We start from the raw sequence: 15551 nt of genomic DNA on the forward strand, positions 1-15551 counted from the left end.
ATTTTTTTACCATTCGCTATGTAGGAATGCTGCTCGCATATGACGTCACAATCAAATAATTGAAATTCTAATAACTTTTTAATTATTTGATGAATTTTTCTCAAACCTTCGGCAATATTTTTCATTAATTTTTCTGCTATTTTTACAATAAACTTTTTGTCAGGCTGAACTTCCCCTTTAAGGGCGTTAACATGGGATCTCGAGAAAGAGAGGGAGAGATAGTAAATTGGAAGGTGACATCATTTTTTTCTTTTATCGTTTATCATAGGGGTTTCATGACATTTTGTTCCGGCGGCAATTGCTCCTTTGCAAATTTTACATAATGATCATGGGATGTACGGTAATGATTAATATTCAACAGAGGGCCCTTGGGTTCAATTTTACAAACTTATAGCCTAGGCAAAAGCCTTGGTAAAGTTCAATAACAGGGCGAATCCAGTCTTCGCCAATAGGGGGGGGGGATTTTTTCAGCCATATTTTCCCCGATCGGCCGCTCGAGGATGATTTTGGTTTCTTTAAAGGGGGAGTCCTAATAGTTACTTCTTAGCTTTATTCTTATAAATAAACACAAATGTATCATATCATAATCCTTATTTATAAAATACTAGCGCGAAGAGCGAGCTAATTTTTTGAGGGAAATATTATGTATTTTTCGTAAAACTGGATAATGAATTAAATAGAGAACAAGTTGAGTATTTGAATGAACATGCGCGCGCGTGTTTCATATTTAAACTAAAATCTGGGCATTCTAAATACATCTATTATCATGAAAATCAATGCGATCGCGAAGCGCGAGCTTAAACTATTTGATATACCGATCTGAAAAAAAGTCAATTCAGCTCTATATTCCAAGGACTTTGTAAGCAAATTGTGAGATGGATTTGATATTTTTCATTATAATTTCATTATAATTACTTTGAGTTTTTGACATAGGAAGGACATGTCATCATATGAAAATGATGACTTCTTCCTATTCCTCTTGCTAAGCGCGAAATGAAACAAAGGGGAAAATTCAATTGTTAAATTAGATCTTATTCATTAATGCCGAATGAGGGCGCGAAATCTGATGATACTATGGCCTGAAAACTGGACATTTCACTTTTGTAATTATAAATAGGATGCATCAGTTAACATAATTTTTTTTTACTATTGATGCGAGCCTGAATTTTTTATACACTGGGGATTTTAAGTAGTTTGTTGTGTAATCAATATTGAGACATACATAACTCGCCAATCAAAATGCGAGCGTGCAACGCTAGTTGATACGTTTTGACAGTCAGACCTGAAAAGGGATATTTTGAAAACTTATGGAATACACGAAAATAATAGGTACATGTACCTGATAAATTGAAATTTTCGAGCTCAAATGTTAATAATTCAGACATTTTTACAGAGCACTTCTTAAAAATCAATTTGTAAATCACACAAAATAATGAAAGTTCGATTTCCGAGAAATATGTTTTGTATATTGACTTGAAAATTTGGCATTTAAACCCCGTTTTAAACAAGATATATTGTATACATAGTGACAGGAAAGATTATTTTTATTTTCCAAGTCTACCCCTAATGTTATTTTATTCACTCGTCTTCCTCCTCTCTTTTCCTTTCTTTCCCTTGTTTTGCTCCGCCAATGAGGGGGGGGGGGGGGGCTCGGCCCTCTGGATCCGCCTAAAAGTATGCAATAATGTAAATTTTACTGGATTATCATTTTAAAAAGTCCAGATTCACAGGCGTGGCAATTGACTGCTTAACATTTCACTTTCGTTAATTCTGTGCGAAATTTGAACGTTTCTGTTCCAGCTATAATGGCGCCCTCTCTTATAATTTTCTTAAATTGGGCCCTTTGGACACATATCTAACCTTTTCTCTATCTCTCCCTCTCTTTTTTTCTTCTCTCTGTCCCGCTCTTTCTCCCTTTCTTTCTCTTAATCTTCTTAATATATTCCCCCATTTTCTCCCCCTTAAAGTTATACCTTAAGCGCGTTTCATTATCACCCACGCCATAACGGCTTTACGATATGATTTAATAATTGTCATGATTGTAGCACTGAAATATAGATAAGAGCATAAATAAGCGCTTGTTTGATGATAAAAGATAACACAGTGACATAAGAAAATCTTGGAAAGTAATTTTATTATGAACTTCCAATAGGCCATTTATGAGACAAATGAATAAAGAATGCACATTTTTTAGTCGTCAATAAAAATGAAACATGTGATTTTGAAACACGGGGAAAACTATTAAATGATATTAATACCTGTCATGAAAAATACAATCTTTTCTTCCCTTAATTCTAAACATTATTGGCATGATGTTTACGTTTATTTATTCATGTAAGTATAATCGGAGAATAAAACCCACAAATGTATGGGGGAAATGTAAACGTGTATTCTTATTTTATGATCGTGTATAGCCGAGAATTATATTAACGAAATATGGTACAAAGTATGATAAAGTATAGGGATATGAATCGAACAAAAACCAGTAATTCGACAAATGCAATGGCAAAAATTAATCCCCGACAATGTTTATTTGGATTTAGTACACACTGTAAAAAAGTATTTTCGTGATTTCTCAATAAAATTTAGACAAAACTTTTCTTAATTTTTTCAAGTATTCATTAGTTTTGGCAGTTTTAGGTAAAATTTACTTATTTTTATGCATCCATTTTAATTAAGTAAAACAATCACTGAAATATTAAGAACAAGAGAGAGAGAGAGATGGGGGAGTGGACTTTAGTGATTCGAAAGTCCGCCCTCCCATCTTTCCACTTTCAGTGGCATCATTTTCATCCTAGACATGTTTTATCCATATTACACTTTATTGCATTGTCACCTGTACAGGTACTGACAGTTACATGTATATGCGACCGGTTCATCCTAACAAATAAAAAACAGTGAGAATGATATGAACATTTCCGAACCCTAAACTGAATTTTTAAAATTTTCCGATGAGTAACTATTTAATGTTGCTCTTCCTTTGATTCAACAAAAAATAAAATATTTTGCACAACCTAATCCAAAACAATATCAAACACAAACGGATATGACAGTTATTTAAAAACTTTAACATTTACTTGCTCTTAATGAATATTCAGGTATATCTAAATAAGGCGTTAATCGAAAAATATAAGTAGATTCTACATGATTTGATTTTTGTATAATTAATAATTAATTTACTTAATCCAGGCAAGCTAGCGATACGTGAATTTTCGTTAAAGTATATTGGGCCCAGATAAATCAAGTAAATAAAAGACAAGTTAAATCTACTGAAAAAATCGTGAAATATTTGCAAACAATAAATGCTACTTATATACATTAAGTGTAAACTACTAGTTAAGATATTCTTTTTTTGACCCCCCCCCCCTCCCGGTGATGCTACAAGGGGCAAATGATTATGCTTCTCTACAATTCTTTAGGTAATCCATGTAATCAGTGCGGGCGGGACGGGGTAGCAGAAAATAAAGAAGAAGTATCTAAAAAGATAAATCTAAATCGTGTTATTGTATTTAGCCCTGTTGCTCAATTGAGACCCTCCCCCCAAAAAATCACATTATGTAGAACATATTACTACCCGCTATCAAAATACCACGCCTCTCTTTGATATTTATCATCATAACCTACAGAAAACAACTTTTTCTTCTAGTACCCTTTATCATGATCATTAGTACATTGAAATAATCAGCTATTGTTGCATATTTCACATCCGCCGAGCCACTTCCCACTATAAAACTAGATAACATAATTGGAAAACGCACATATTAAAATCATGTTCAGCGGATTGTGTGGATAGAACAATGTAGCAATGTTACAATTTGGACAATTGTCATTGATCGAATTTTCGTTATGAATATAGATAAATGTGTATCATAGAAATGGTTATAACCCATCGCTTCTATTTACGTGGTTTATGCTTGTAATCTGTTTGGGCTTTTTTCGCTAAAAAAATGCTATGCTTTACTGAAATAAAAGAACATGATTAAAATCATCTTAAGATGGTAGGTATATATAAAAATATGATCAGGAAACCTGTATATATTCTGCAAAGATAAAATAAAAACTCGATCATATCATTCACTGGCTACGAACCTTGACCTCTGTGCTTTTCGATAAACTTGAATTTCTCCTTTGTAATTTTCATGTCATGATACTTAACAGTTCCAAATAAAATGATGAGATTGTAACATTTAAATCACATAATAAAGAATGCGCAAGTGTAGCCAATTGTGTCATTACTGTTAACAAAATATAGAAAATATCTTTCTTTTCAAGTGAAACAATTTTTTTTTCTTTTTCTTATTCAGTATTTCTTATACTAAATGTCGACAACGATGACGGTGACGACGACGGGTCTGAACTTGTTATGACCACGTCCGACTGACGTCTTTATCTTCCGCTGGAGATGATAGCCAGTCGTTGTTGGAGTCGCCTTCCGTTTCGGGGACAGTGATTTTGGTCCGTCGCATGTTCTCAAACTGGACAAGTAAAGATTAAAAAGGAGGAAAAAGAAGAGACAAAGAATGATGCAAAACCTTTTTGCAATTCAATATTCTTAATTCGTAATACTAAACAAGTGTGTTTTGTTCTAACTATATATAAACAAAGTAATCAGGCAAAGTTTGTGGTACGCGTGTAATACTATGTTAATGGAATAAAATTATGCAATGGTTGTTGACTTCATGGGAGCAAAAAACAACAACAATAATACAGCTAGTGCCGAAAGTTCTTATCAAAAAATGTTTTGACTTATGTAATGATTTATTTTCAATGCCGGTGGGAGGTATATGGGAAAAATGGGTACAGCGTCTTTAAAAGACTGATACAATCATATTAAATCGATTTCTGTTTATGAAATATCAAACATCAACATATTCTTTTCATAATTCATTTCAGTCCTATATTGCTTCGTGCGAGAATGAATAAATAAACGTAAGGGAAATTAAATCATGACATCAACAGCTTACTAACTTTCTTCCGGAGCCAATGCAGTCTTTAAAGTTATTATGCACCATGCAGGGAATGCCATAGTGTGGTACGTTAACACATGCGGCCGTCAGAAGTTAATTTTTAATACCACTTTGAACATTTTTTATAACATTTTTTTTATTTGTGATAAAATCAAGGAGCGGAATTTGTGATTATTTCTAGTTAAGTGAATTAATCCTAAATTGCTTTAAGATAATTAGCTTACAATGGTCTTAAGAAATTAATTACTCAAAGAAACCGACATTTATGGTTTTGCCTCTTCCTGTCATTATCTTCTTTATCAATAAATCATCTCATAATCTCTCGCTCGACTTGATTTCTGACCTTGTGCAACGTAATTATCGACGATTGTACGTTGTGGTACAGGGGAAATAATTACGCTACGTCAATGTATTTATTCAGCATACCATTCTGTTTTTATTTTCACAACCGCAGGTAGGGGCGGATCCAGGATTTTTGTAAAAAAGGTTTTCACTACCAAATAGGGCAAATAGAGGTCATTTCGTTCCAGGAAAAAAAATGACAAGCAAAAATATTAATTAAAAAAGGTCGTTGCTTGCGTATGCAGGACATTTCCTCAACAACAAAAAATAATGTCTGTGGCTATCAAAAAGGGGAGGGGGCAAGGGCTGGATGTGCCCCTTCCGGGATCCACCACTGGGGAGTACTGTCAGTATAAAGAGAATTATGCTCACGTGTAAAAATGTTTGACTAATGTTAGATCACTCAAGTAAGCAAAACTTTTTCTATATCCCACTTACATTACAGTGACGGATCTGGGGAGGGGTGGGGGGTGGTTATGGATTTAAACCCCACGCCTCAGACCCCCGAAAAATCTTTAAAAAGGAGTCTGGGATCAAACTCCAACACCCCTGTTTACGAGAGTCGCGCAACCTACAGGGGAGGGGGGGGGGGACGTTGGAACTCATCGTTATTCGGTCAAACCATGGGTAGGGTCCATGGTCAAACCAACTTGTCAAACCCTTATCTTAGCAAAAAGCTAGATCCACCATATACTTCTTTCCGCTTTTCACATATTTTATTCTCTTAATTTCTTGAAAATCAAAGTGGCGGTCTGGACCCCCCCCCCGCGTCCCACCCCACCCCCTCCTAGTTCCACATCCGAGGGTAAACTACATATTTTCAAGTTTTCCATCGGCGTACTCCTGCATTTCAAAATGATTTTAAATGTAATTTCATCAATTTTTTTTACAAACTTCAATACTCTAAAAACATTACAACTCAATTAAGGAATTTAAATTAACTATTTTTTTTTTACAAACTTCAATACTCTAAAAACATTACAACTCAATTAAGGAATTCAAATTACAATTATGATATAAATGATTTTTCTCCTCGAGAAGTCGACAGGATAGTTATTTTGTTTAATTTGAAATAGGCTGCAACAATCAAAATTCATAAGATCCACTATTTCCAAATAAGCTCCATTATTGGATGCGTCTGTGGGAGGACTTCTTGCTATCATGACTCAGTCGTATTCTAAGTAAATGGGTAAATATTCAATCAGCGGTGAAACCAAACAGAATATTTAGTGAACTCAAATGCTTTCCTTTTATATGAAGGAGATTATTTTCATTAATCCTACTTAAGATTTAGATTTCATTTCAATGCATTTTAAGTTTCAAGTCTTCTACCAGAAATACAGTATACAAACAAGTGGAATGCCTCTGGCTGTCTCACCTGCATCACGCTATTCAATATAGCAGCAGTGCTGACTTTGAAAACTACTATAAAATAATTATTCACAAAAAACACCATTCATATAATGATACAATACTGCATTCATTGACATTTGACCTTGATCATGTGACCTAAAGCTTGATTACCCCTATATCCACATTTTATATCTATAAACTTTGAAAGTTATGACAGCAATCTAATAAATACCTCTAAAATGGCCAAAGTTCATTGACCTTACATGACCTTTGACCTTGATCATGTGACGTGAAACTCAAGTAGAACATACTTGGTTAACCTTGTCCAAGTTTCATGAACTAGGTTCATATATTTTCTAAGTTATGATGACATTTCAAAAACTTAACCTTAGGTTAAGATTTTGGTGTTGATTCCCCCAACATGGTCTAAGTTCATTAACCCTAAATGACCTTTGACCTTGGTCATGTGACCTGAAACTCAGGCAGAATGTTCAATAATGCTTAATTGAACTTATGGTCAAGTTTCATGAACTAGGTCCATATACTTTCTAAGTTATGCTGTCCTTTAAAAAAAACTTAACCTTCGGTTAAGATTTGGTGTTGACGTCGGAAAAGCGGCGCCTATAGTCTCATTTTGCTATAAGCTGTCAAAAGTGTAATATAATTTCTGTTATATGACACCTAGATAGATCCTTGCGATTTGATTGGTTGTTTGATATCGTTCATTCAGCCCATTTTTCAATGACGTCATCAACCGTATAATTTTGTATCCATTCATCGTGCAATTTTGGATCCATACGATTTTGTCTATTGCACGCGCGCGCCGAGACAGCTCATGGGCAAATGAATACGCATGTTGTAATGACGTAACAATCAACAGACCGAACTCGCGCTGCATGAGCATGTTTTGCTTCGAAATTCATAAATTTCACATGAAAAAAAAGTTATGTGTCATATAAACCAAGTAATGAATGTTTTTTTCATTCGTGCAATGGACAGAATACTTCATTCGATGAAAGATGAAATTATGATCTATTCAACTCGGCTACGCCTCGTTGAATGGAGCATTTCATCTTTCATCTCATGAAGTATTCTGTCCATTGCACTCATAAACATTCATTATTTGCATACTATGCAGGTGAGACAATATACCATGCAGGCTTTGAGTAAGTATAGGGGAAATTATTTGTCCGTGGTTGGACTGGCATTACTAATTTACTAAATATTAATTTTGCCAGTAAAACCGAGGATGAATAATTCCCTCTATACTATCGAAATAAAGGTATGTTATATTTGTTTTATATCCTATCCTCGCACGCACCACGAACCGTCCTCTCTGCGCACTTCGACTGTACGTATCTATTCCACGAACCGTCCTCTCTGTTACGTTGCTCACTGTTTCGTAAATAATTAACTTCAAGAAAATATAAAGATACGGGATGAAACTTTGGAACCTGAAATTTTTAACGAAGACACTGGTAAATAATTTGCTCTCCTTGTAGGTGCACTTATTGCTGTTTTAAAAAAAATTCTTTAAATGCGTTTTCTTCCAAAGTAACTTTCGCATCGAAGTGCGCAGAGAAGACGGTTCGTGGTGCGTGCGACGCTATATTTGATATAGTTTATGAGTGCAATGGACAGAATACTTCATGAGGTGAAAGAAAAAAAAATGGATCATTCACTTCACCCATTGCACGAATGAAAGGAATATTGATATTTGGTTTATATGACACCTAGTTTTTGTGAATTTCGAGGCAAAATTAGGCTCATGCAGTGCGAGCTCGGGCTGTTGACAATGACGTTATCGCGTACATATGCGCGTTGCAAACGCGAGAGGTGGCTGCAGGGCTGCAGTCTGGGTGCGCGCGTGCAATGGACGAAATCATATGGATCCAAAATTGCACTATGATGACGTCATTGTAAAATGGGCTAAATGATCGATATTGACCAACTAATCAAATGACAAGGATCTATTTAGGTGACATATAGAGAATGTTGGACCAAAAAATTGAGTGGCAAAATTCGCGCGTACTCAGACGAAATCATTACACGTTATGACCCTAGGGGCTGAAAAGGATCAGCGAAACCAAAAGGTCCATCACTGCGAGTGATGATGATTGATGGAGAAATTATCCTTTATCACGTGACCGACTTCTGACCAATCCTATTGCAAGATTCTTAGTATGCAGAATATAAAACGAAAGTATAATTTACTCTAGTTTAATCGCATCGTGAATTGCCGGATTTATTTTGGGGGGCGTATCTATCTGTTCGCGGTTTGAATTTTAGATAATTAATGAACGAATTTTCAAATCAATTTTGCGTTCAATTATTAAGAACAATTTCAATAATTTTTTTCTCCCTCTCCAATTCTTCCCCCTTGTATACCCCCTTTTTCATATCCTCTCTTCTTTTGTGCATTATCAAGTGTTTTCATTACAAAGGAGGGAGGGTGGGCGAATAACGAAATTGCCTGCTACTCGATGTAAGCTTAACGAAATTATTTTCGGTCTCTCTTCTGAACTTTTAATCTAAACTTAGATTATCGTGGATGTTTTAAAGGATAGAAAAGGATCAGTGATATTAATTTAGAGATATCAAATCAAATATGATTGTAGAATTCATCAGGCCTGGCTTTATCCAATGTAGTAGGTTGCAACCAGGGCAGGGACACGGCCCTCGGAACGACCTTTTATTAGGGAGTGACGATGAAGATAAACTAAAAGACAAGGGTAAAAGTTTTCGCTCCAAAATGTATGTGATTTTGCTTACAAATATTTTGACAACCCCCACAAATAAAAATGTTTTCGCTTAAAACAAGTTTAAGATGGTTTTCGTCGAATTTTCTCGAATTCTTACATTTTAGCACACCAATCTGATTTCCAGGGGGAGCTGCCAATGGTGATTAGAAGCACCCCAGCACCCTCGATATCCGGGGCCATGCATGGGTGAGGACGCCAATTATTAAAGTGTACTATACCAACATTGTTATCGAGTCGAAAACTAGAACTTGGGATGACTTTTAAGTATAAATTATCATTGCATAATTGAGAGAGGTGAAAACGTGTCATTTTACCAAAAGCTTGTCAGATCGGACGCAGAAGCCATACGGGACCCGCGGGGTATGCCCTAAAAAATTGCCCTAACCGTCTGACACATTAATAGGCAGATTTTATTTGGAATCGATACCATTCCGACGGATAGTTATCCCACCCCCGGTGGAAAGACATGGATGACGAACTAAATTTGTAACACTTTTTACATGCCAAACATTTCATCTTGTGCTACTTTCCATATCTTTTTTGTTGATTTCTCAAGAGTCGAAAATACTCGAGGCCGACTTTTGCTAATGCCGAGGGTGTGATTCTATATGTCTTGAATCAGCATTATTGAACTAGTTTTTTCAACGAAGGAAGGGCCCCGTAAACGATTTTAGATAGGAAGTGCTGGGGCGGGTTAGTTTGGGGATTGTCGTCAGAAAAAAAATTGAAAAGCATAAAAAAATGCTCCAAAATCTCCGTCATCGTAAGTACACCCCCTGAACATCCTTGGGGTGCGCCCCCGATTCCCAGGGCTATGCAGGAAGGCTGACAAGAATCTATTGAAATGTATAGGTGACGTCACAAAACTCGATATCTACAGCAATCACTGCAATGCCAAATTATCGAGTGGCATTTATAATCAGTCAGAATGCCCGATTGAGCAGAGCTAATTTTCTGGCTATGTCGCCCAGTGTCCTCACACATATACTACGGAAAATAGTTTTCAATCAGGGAAGTGCATGGGGTGGAGTAGAGTGAATTTCTGAATACTTTCCGAACGTAACCATAATCAGAAATGAGTGATACTAACCTGTAAAAGTTGACTGAGGAGATTTAAAAGCTCACTTGCTGGAACGGAATCGATGTATCTCTGTAAAGACCATTTAAGTTGCTGGAAAGAAAAGAAAATAAAAGAGAGAAGAAAGTGTTATGTCTGTTATATCATTATTCCGATTTTAAGCTTATCCGTGGTGTACTCGTAGAGTAATATACAACATAATGATATCTGATACATCTACTAAGTATCCAGATTTATCAGATTAAAACCACCACCAGCACCACCATCACCCCCATCATTATCATCATCATCAACAACCACAACAACATCATCAGCATCGATTATCATCATCACCATCATCACCATCATCGTAACCATCCGAAGCTTCAACGTTATCATCGTCATTAGCAACATCAGCTCCATCACCAGCATCAACAAGATCATACCAGGAGCAGCGACAACAGCATTCGAACCAGAAAAGCCAGCAATTACCCAGATAGCAGCAGAACCATCATCCTCATCATCACCATCATCATCATCATCACCAGCAGCATCATCATTATCCCCACTACCACCACCACCACCACCATCGTCATCATCATCATCCCCACCACCACCACTACTACAGTCACCATTATACCTTCAGCAGCAACAGTACACATCATCAGCAAGAGCAACAGAACCGTAATACTCACCAGGTGATCTCCACTATTGGATGGATCGTTCGAGTTGTCTGGGTCAGATCGTTTCTTACCACCCGGTCTCCAGCAGTTGAATCTGTGATGTATTTGGCACAGTGAAGGTTGAATGTGACTGAGGATAACGGCTGTCATCAGGATGACCATCACTGTGAGGTTACTGGAAGTATTCATCGTTAGCCTTCCTGGATAGGAGATGAACATAATACAATTAAAACTATTTTCTTTTAAAATACTAAAGGCCGGAAGAAAATTGATTTTCTTTCTTTCGCAAATGATTGATTGATTCATTCATTCATTCATGCATTTGTCCATTCAATTAATCAATCAATCACGTATATAATTGGTTATAATATCAACTTGGTGTTAGTGCGGCGGAAAGCTGCTTTGCTGAGATCCTAGTATGGGAAGTACCTCAACAGAAACAGAATATATGAACCTTACCAGTTAAAACCGATTCATATTCTTGTAAATACCCCTAACAATGCATGTCACTAATCTGATTCATTACAAAATTACATAACTATATGTTACAGTTATGATGTAAAACTTTTTGACTAATTTTGTGATTTAACAAAAGTATTGTCATCGGCCACTTCTCAAGCATGGAAATGACTGGAGATTCCATGATGTAATCTTTAACTATAACTTTCTGACAAGAAATTACTGTATTGGTAAGTTATATATTCGAAGGACCGATATAAAAGGCAGCAAAAATTATTACAAAGAGAGGGTGCTGTATTATCTACAATTGGAATTCACTTTTCACAAAGATTCAAAGGGTGAAATAAAAAATCAATGGCTACCATACTTAAAAGGTTGAATTATACTCTAGTATAATTTAGCGGTTTATTTCGAATGTGTCTAATGCCAATTCGTCCAATAACTCATCAACTATCATGGGGTCTACCATCAGTTCGTCCGCTCACCACATGTTTTTTTTTACTTTGATTTAGTCTAATGCCATTCCGTCTAATATCTAATTGGTCCAATAGCCATCATTTAGTACAAATACCAGTTGGTCTGATTGGACTAAGTGTTAAATTGTGCAAAATGTTTGAAAATGAAATGGATACTAAACCAACTGGTTATGAGACGAAATGGGGATTAGACGAAGCGATGATTTGACCATTCATGGAACAAAACAGACGAAATGTTGATAGACGGAATGGCATTAGACTAAATGAAAATAGACCATGTGGTGGGTGGACGAGATGGCAGTATATGAATTGGCAATTTACCATTTCAGCTATAATACAAGAAGAGTTTGGTGAACTTATTCTGTTGTAAAAAGACACTTCAAAGCGTCTATAATGTGCTTCTGCCACAAAAAAGACAGCATTCAATAAGTAGTTGACTCGCCCCTATGTCCCGAATAATGGCATTCGATTTCGCGAACGGGCGATGTGCTGCAACATTTATGCTGGACTTTTTTTCGTCAAATGCAGAACTATTGAGATTGAAAGGTCCACCTGATCCAGTTTTCATAATACCAAAGGATTGTGCGCCGTCTCATCCTTTTCGATCTTCCCGGATGATATTTCCCTCAGGATAATATGCCTAACAGTGAAAACCATGGGGCACACATTTCTTACGCTGTCTCTATCTGTCTTCCAACGCTCCCATGTCATTTGCCAATTACCTTGATTAGTCTATCAATCTCTTTCTATTTTACATATTTTTTTTGAAACATGCTTCTCTCCCTCCCTCTCTCAATTACTTTGTCATTCTTCACCCTAATCCTCCATGCAGTGGCATACAGATGGGAGGGAGGAGCCTTGGAGGCGCTTGCCCCCCCCCCAAAAAAAAAAAAAAAAAAAAAAAAATCATGATCATGATCATGGGGGGGGAGGAGAGAGAAATTGTATGATATGATATCATTTTCTGAATATTATGTCAAAATCTATCACAAAATCAGATTTTTGTCATAGATATGTCAATTTTTTTGCTCGCTCGCAACTTTTTATGAATTTTGCCCAATACGCCGCTACAATGTGGTCATCTCATTTTTTTTTTTTTGGGGGGGCTCATTACGCAATGTCAACGGACTCTGATCTTATCGAGTCCCCCCTCCCTTACTGTCTGTGTGTATGTGTGTGTCTCTCTCTCTCCTACTGTCTCTTGGAAAATAAATTCACAATCTTAGGGAGCATTCTCACCAATTAGGTGTTATTCAATTTTCAATCACGACTTGGCGTTACTGCATAGCTTTTTCGAACTCTGCAACAAATGCGCTACTGTAATAACGGTCAAGTCCCCCAAGTCCACCCCCCCCCCCAAAAAAAAATGATGTCAATAAAAAAAGGCAAACTCAAGCAAGCTCGATGCAGACAATTTCATCAACATCAGATGTAGTAAAATATGAATAAAGTTATGCCATTCTAAAGTTTCGCTTCGTTTTAAAAACAGATATTTGCACATGCTTGTCAGTAGTATTCGAAATACGTGAAAGGTGGAACTGATAAGGCCATCCACTCACTATTTCTAGTGTATTCTATTGCATGAAATGTAATATTTTAATTTTCTCCCAATTACAATTTGATTCCTTCCTGAATTTCCATTGTTGTAATCGTCACTTTCTGTAGCATTTTATTATAGTGATTTCTGCAAGACAATTGAAATGTTGTATTTTCATATCATAAAATGCAAAAGTAAAAGCGAGTTGATGACGTCATTGACTTTCTCGTTTCCTATATCACTGTGTTGTGCAAAATAAGTGGAATTTGAAAATATCATACATTTTTTTAAAATTTCACATCCGGTCTTGATGAAACTTTCAGCGCTATGCTTGTTAGATCTGCCTGTACTGATCAAAGTCAATCTTTTGTTTTAGGTCTAGTAGACCTTTAAAAAAGTTAAGAAAAGTAAACGAATTCTAAGTTTCGCACTCAGACTTTCAGTTTTATCCTTCTCGTACATGAATGCTTTCTTAGATAGATGGTAATGTTTCTCAAATCTGCCCATATTAATAAACAATAATGAGAAAAATGCGTTGTGTATGCACGTCAAACTGCATTTTAATAATTCAAGGTATTGCATATTATGTGAGAATCATGCATTGTTGTCGGTAGGTTATGGTTTTGACCCGTAAGTCTCCGATGAATTACTCATGAGAAATTAAGAACTCATCTCTATTTTGAATATCATTTCTTAGAAACACGAAAAGAATGTATTTACGATATTCACAAAGAGACTGTAAAGAGTCGAAAAATTAATTATTAATAAATAAATGCTTAATCATGATAAACTTCGAGTGAATCAACAGATGATTGTCTCTATAATATGTGGAATATTCTGGATACTGTTCATAACATCCAATGTATTTCACTACTCTTTTAATAAGCAAGTTAAACAGGTCTTTCGTCCAAACATTCTTGTGATTTAAGTTTGGGCGGCAGACCAGAGAGGGGGCGTCGTGTTCTCCTCTAGAATTTCGAATTGTACAAAGCTGCCTAAGATACATAACATACCACAATTCGTCAATGCTACAAATATGCATCAATAAAAATCATGAACTGAAATATTGAGTAACGTTTTTTTTTTTTTTTGGGGGGGGGTTAATAAAACTTGAGGGTTTTATCTTCATACTTCTCTCTGTAAGAAATAATATTCATAAAAAGTATACGGTTCTCAAAAGTTGGCAGCCTGGCCATATTTGCCTATCATGTTTTGAAAATCACTTTAATCATGTTAAATCACATGCAATTTTTCTTTAAACCATCATCCTTTTTATTCCAAACAAAACAGTCCCTGTAATGGTGACGCTCAACATCACGTGCATTTATTTTTATTTCCGTGGATATATCGTGCATCTGCTGTATGTCAAGGAGATAATTCACCGTTTTCAATTTATCTATAAAAAAAATCATTCTGTCAAAGTTCCGGCATGTAGTTAACTCAAACAGGTAAAAAAATATAATGCTGAAAGCCAATACAGTGAATTAACCCTCAAACAAAGTCCCGGGGGGACCTCTTCAGAGCCAGACCCCCACCCCCGTAGACACTTTTTTCCCGCTTTTTTTAAAGCCTTTATTCAGATACTGTCACATTTTTCATACATACAAAGGTAATACTAATAAATCAAATACATGTATACAAATTAAAGTGAAGTACACGTATACAGCAATATAACAAATGAAATAATATACATTTTGATATCAATGTTTCGAACAAATATTATCATGACCCATAATACCAATAACAAAAACCACATAATTTCACATGTATTTACTGTATAATAATACCGTATTGTATGATGAAAAATCAAAAGTAAAGACTTTTTAAGTGAAGAGGTTATCCCATAATAATAAAAAGTACTTATACATGTATATCCATGCCTCCAACTTTTGTAAGACAATACAAAAAAAAGTCT

General features: G+C 35.8%; 1 protein-coding gene across 1 annotated transcript; it reads right to left on the reverse strand.

Annotated features, from left to right (window-relative positions):
• Positions 1-2117: 2117 nt before the first annotated feature.
• On the reverse strand, positions 2118-11359 carry LOC121425159. Its single transcript, XM_041621159.1, has 3 exons — positions 11177-11359; positions 10515-10595; positions 2118-4475 (listed from the first exon to the last, which is right to left on the reverse strand). Exons 1-3 carry the CDS (start codon positions 11351-11353, stop codon positions 4362-4364), a joined length of 372 nt encoding a protein of 123 aa, XP_041477093.1. The 5' UTR covers positions 11354-11359; the 3' UTR covers positions 2118-4361.
• Positions 11360-15551: the final 4192 nt, after the last annotated feature.

Source organism: Lytechinus variegatus, chromosome 12 (genome assembly GCF_018143015.1).
Source record: "Lytechinus variegatus isolate NC3 chromosome 12, Lvar_3.0, whole genome shotgun sequence".
NCBI classification, from domain to species: domain Eukaryota; kingdom Metazoa; phylum Echinodermata; class Echinoidea; order Temnopleuroida; family Toxopneustidae; genus Lytechinus; species Lytechinus variegatus.